Source organism: Hipposideros armiger, unplaced genomic scaffold (genome assembly GCF_001890085.2).
Source record: "Hipposideros armiger isolate ML-2016 unplaced genomic scaffold, ASM189008v1 scaffold_417, whole genome shotgun sequence".
Classification (NCBI taxonomy): Eukaryota; Metazoa; Chordata; class Mammalia; order Chiroptera; family Hipposideridae; genus Hipposideros; species Hipposideros armiger.
Window position 1 is genome coordinate 71,519 of NW_017731767.1, and position 4,551 is coordinate 76,069.

At 43.4% G+C, this 4,551-nt stretch overlaps 1 protein-coding gene across 1 annotated transcript; it reads left to right on the top strand.

Moving 5' to 3' along the window:
• The first annotated feature begins 968 nt into the window (after positions 1-968).
• On the top strand, positions 969-2,015 carry LOC109394248 (olfactory receptor 7A10-like). Its single transcript, XM_019664138.1, has one exon. It carries the CDS (start codon positions 969-971, stop codon positions 1,737-1,739), a length of 771 nt encoding a protein of 256 aa, XP_019519683.1. The 3' UTR covers positions 1,740-2,015.
• The last annotated feature ends 2,536 nt before the right edge of the window (positions 2,016-4,551 follow it).

Sequence of the window (4,551 nt, forward strand, 5' to 3'; positions counted from 1 at the left end):
TGGGTCCTGGGCTCTGGCAAGTATGTGGAGGCTGACATGGTGAGGGGCACGGGTGGCTAGTATCTGCCAATATGAGTACCTTTGGGTCTTCAGAGACTGTGCTAGCTGTTGGTTTCTTCACTGGGGAGAGATGGTGGGGTCTTCTCGGAGCAGGTTACTTGGAACAAAAGTCACTCTCACTGTGTGGTTGATGCTGGTAGCCCACGCTCTTCTTTCTTCTTCCAGCCATTTCTATACATCTCGGGCTTCCGGTCTGAGTAGAGTGAGGCAGAAGCATGTCATTTATGTGGTGCCTCCAAAGCCTGGGGAAGCTCTCCCTTTCCCCATGAGGAGAATACTTTCTACCTGGAGGGTTCCCACTTGGCTCTGAGCAGTGCCAGCCTTGAGATGAAATGATGCAGGCAAAATGAAGATGTTCTTCCTCCCTTTTTGTGCTGTTATGCCCAGGTTTCTTGTTCCATTGTGTAGCTTATGTTTTCTTCAGTGGATCCCTGAGCTCTCCCAGAGCTGTTTTATAGATGGATAGCTAATTGTTGACCTTTGTGGGGAATGGAGGCTGAGGTCTCCTACTTTGCCATCTTGGTGACATCACTTCAACTATCTAAAATATTCTAAATGAGCTAAAGGAAACCACGGACAAAAAACTAAAAGAAGTCAAAAGCATGATAAATGAAAAAAAATACAGAATATTGATTAAGATATAGAAATAATAAAAAAAACAACCAAATAGAAATCATACAAAGAAACCAAATAGAGGGCTGGCCAAGTGGTGCGTTGGTTAAGAGTTGGCTTGGGACACCAGCTCTGAGCAACAGGGCCCCGGTTTAGATCCCACATTACGGCCAGTGACGCTCCACCCTCTACAGCTAAAATGATGAACTGGAGCTGGGCTGCCATGAGTCGCTGGTGACAGCGTAGGCTGCAGTGGAGCGGCAGTAGGCTCCTGTAAGCTACCGTGAGCAGCNCCCATGTACTTCTTCCTCTCCAACCTGTCCTTTGTGGACATCTGTTTCACCTCCACCACCATCCCCAAGATGCTGGTGAACATCCAGACGCAGAGCAAAGTCATAACCTATGAAGGCTGCATCACCCAGATGTATTTTTTTCTACTCTTTGGAGTGTTGGATAACTTCCTCCTGACTGTGATGGCCTATGACCGCTTTGTGGCCATCTGTCACCCCCTGCACTACACGGTCATCATGCACCCCCGACTCTGTGGGCTGCTAGTTCTGGTGTCCTGGATCATGAGCGCCCTGTATTCTTTGTTACAAAGCTTAATGACGTTGCAACTATCCTTCCATACACTCTTGCACATTCCACACTTTTTCTGTGAACTCAATCAGATGGTCCAACTTGCCTGCTCTGACAACTTTCTTAACAACTTGGTGATGTATTTTGCAGCTGTGCTGCTGGCTGGTGGTCCCCTGGCTGGGATCCTTTGCTCTTATGCTAAGATAGTTTCCTCCATACGTGCAATGTCATCAGCTCAAGGGAAGCATAAAGCATTTTCTACCTGTGCATCTCACCTCTCAGTTGTCTTTTTATTTTATTGTACAATCATAGGAGTGTACCTCAGCTCTGCTGTGACCCACAGCTCACAGTCAAGTGCAATAAGCTCTGTGATGTACACTTTGGTTACGCCGATGCTAAACCCCTTCATCTACAGTCTCAGGAACAATGACATAAAAGGAGCTCTGAAAAGCCTCTTTGGGATGGCAGGAATAAAAATAACAGAGTGATCATGAATGCTGTCTTCAAACATCAAAAGACATGACAAAAGTTTAAAAAGAGGAGATTATTATCATTGTCCTCAGTTTTGTTTGCCTTGAATGTTGTATGACTTAGCTAATGCTGCATAACAAGCTGTCCTAAATACTATGTTTTCTTTAATGCATTTGTAAATGGGTTATATGATAGGAGTTGACTACTCTCTGGTCACATACTCATAAGTCTGCATCAGCTAGAAGTCTACATTATGTTTCTATAGGTCATCTATGATGTTGTGTGAGGCTGTAGTGCACCCCTGTCTTGAACCAATTTATGACAGTTAAACTTTTATTTAAAAGATGAGTTTAACAAATGTGATTTGCCTTATATTTACATCACTATTTTTATATTCATATACCCGCTTTGTTTTCTACCCAGTGATATTTCTCTCTCCCAACATTAAAGTGTGACTGAGCTACATGTGCTGTACCTTGAGCTATGCATCATTTGATTTTTCTGCACATATTTAAAGTGCACAATTTGCTGAATTAAAGAGACTTACAAAATTAAGAATACATATTGAATGAGTCCATTTATACATAATTCAAGCAAGTGTACAAAAGGCTAATTGCATTGTTACTTATTGTGAAAAATTGGATCTCCTTGAGCCTAGCTTCCTTATTTCTGATGGTGATGTAGGATAANTTGGTCTTCAGTCTAGTTGTGGAGGACATTGCTTCACTGGCCCATGTTGGTATTATCATTGCGCTCTTCCCGGGTGAGGTAGATCGGTCGCCGGCCACTGGACAGCTGCTCACAGCGGCTCTTGGCAGCTCACACCAGCTGCCAGACGCTCACGCTGGCTGCTGGCCACACATGGTAGCTTATGGCAGCCCACTGCAGCAGGGGCTGCAGCCTACGCCGTTGCCGGTGACTCACGGCAACCCAGCTCCAGGTCGAGCTGCTGCTCACCATCTTAGCTGTAGAGGGCAGTGTCACTGGCCCTCATGTGGGATCTGAACCGGGACCCTGCTGCTCAGAGTGGGTGTCCCAAGCCAGCTCTTAACCAATGTACCACTCGCCTGGCCCCCTCCATTACTTTTTAAATGTAAAAAGTTCTCCTGCATCCTTAGTAGTAATAATCTCCTTTCATACATATTGTGTTTTTATTTCATGTTTGTCTTTATTGCCAACTTTATGCTTTTTGAGGTTAGATGTGTTTTTTAAAATAGCAATCACCTTCTCCCACCAACACAGCAATACACACACATGAAAACACTCACACAAACACACACACACACACACACACACACCTAACAAAGAGAACCATGAAACGATTTTGTATGTATCCTCACTGTTTATAATACATTCTAATATTTTTTTCTGCCTTATTGATTCTATTCTACTTAAATCTCACAAACCATAGCCTGACAACCTAATGAGTCCTGACTTCAGATCATGCAAAACATTCCTTTAGTGTGTCCTCGATACCTAGCTTACTATTTCCTCCTTTTCTTCTTTCTCATCATTGGCAATTTCTGTGCAAACATGTTCTCTCATTCTGTCATAGAATACATATTTATTCAGCTACTGTTCCCAACTAAGCTAACTCTCGTGAGAGGGGTGGTAATATGTATAACATTCTACATGTCTCACTCTCTAGCAGTGAAAAAAAGACATGGAATTAAGCAAAAATTACACCATGGGCACCCTAACACCTAAATTAAGTGCTTGAGAATGTGCATTATCACAGGAAAACTGAGATAATGTTAAGGAAAAATGAGGCTCATGAAGGAGAGGATCCAGCCATTTTGAAAAGAAGAGGGAGTTTGGAGGATGGAGAAGGGGGTGGAAAATTCCAGAAAGACCAGTGGGGAGACTGCAAGCAAAGAATAGCGGTGTGCACAGGCTCTGAGCCTTGAAGCTGTAGTATCAGGTGAAAGTGGGGGTCAAGTTCAATGTTTGGGAGATCAGTGTGAGCGAGAGCAGGGCCCTGTGAGGGTGAAGCTGGCAGCAAGTTCACAGAGACTTGAGCCTCCTGTGTGAAGCTACAGAATTTTGGCTTCTATCCCCATTGGAGAGTCACTAGGGGGATAAAAATCAGGGAGTTCCATGATCAGCTTTGTAATGTACTGAGATCTCCATGAGTCAATGTGAATATTCGGCTAAAGGGGTTCCAGCCTGTGCTAGATGGGAGATGACAAGGAACTGAAATGAGGCTGTGGAATTGGCCCCAAGAGATGGGGAAGCATTGGAGGCATTTGAGAGGTAGAAGAAAATAATCAACCTCATCTCATCTCCAGGGAGAGCCATTCATTTTCCAACAGGAAGCATTTCACATACATTGTTCAAATCTGTCACCACTCTGATGGACATCACTGTCTGCACTATTTGGGTGAGGATATCAGCATTTAGAATGGTCCGGTTGTCTCTCCTGGTTCAAAATGTTAAGAGGGGATAGATTCAGAATAAAAACCCAGCTTTCTGTTTCCAAAAATTTTTCACTTATTGTCATTTACAAAAGTCTCTTCCCATTGCAGCTTTAAAAACCCTTGTTTTTCATGAACATTGTATATTTCTTGTGCATTGTTGATTTATTCTCATCACATTTTCTACTGGGATGTTCATTCTGCAAGGTGTTTTCACACCATAATGATATTGTTCTTTTCTCTTTCAAATAAATTGGTTTTGCTACTTTATTAGTTATTCTGGGTCTCAAGAGAACATAACTGTGGTTGGCATGTCAAGGATGCTTTTTCTCATCATAATCACCCAGGGACCATCCCACCTGATAGCTCTCTCTCTCTCTCTCTCTCTCTCTCTCTCTCTCTCTCTCTCTCTCTC

Excerpts from the sequence above, each read along its gene's own strand:
- LOC109394248 (XM_019664138.1), top strand. The coding sequence starts at position 969 with ATGTACTTCTTCCTCTCCAACCTGTCCTTTGTGGACATCTGTTTCACC.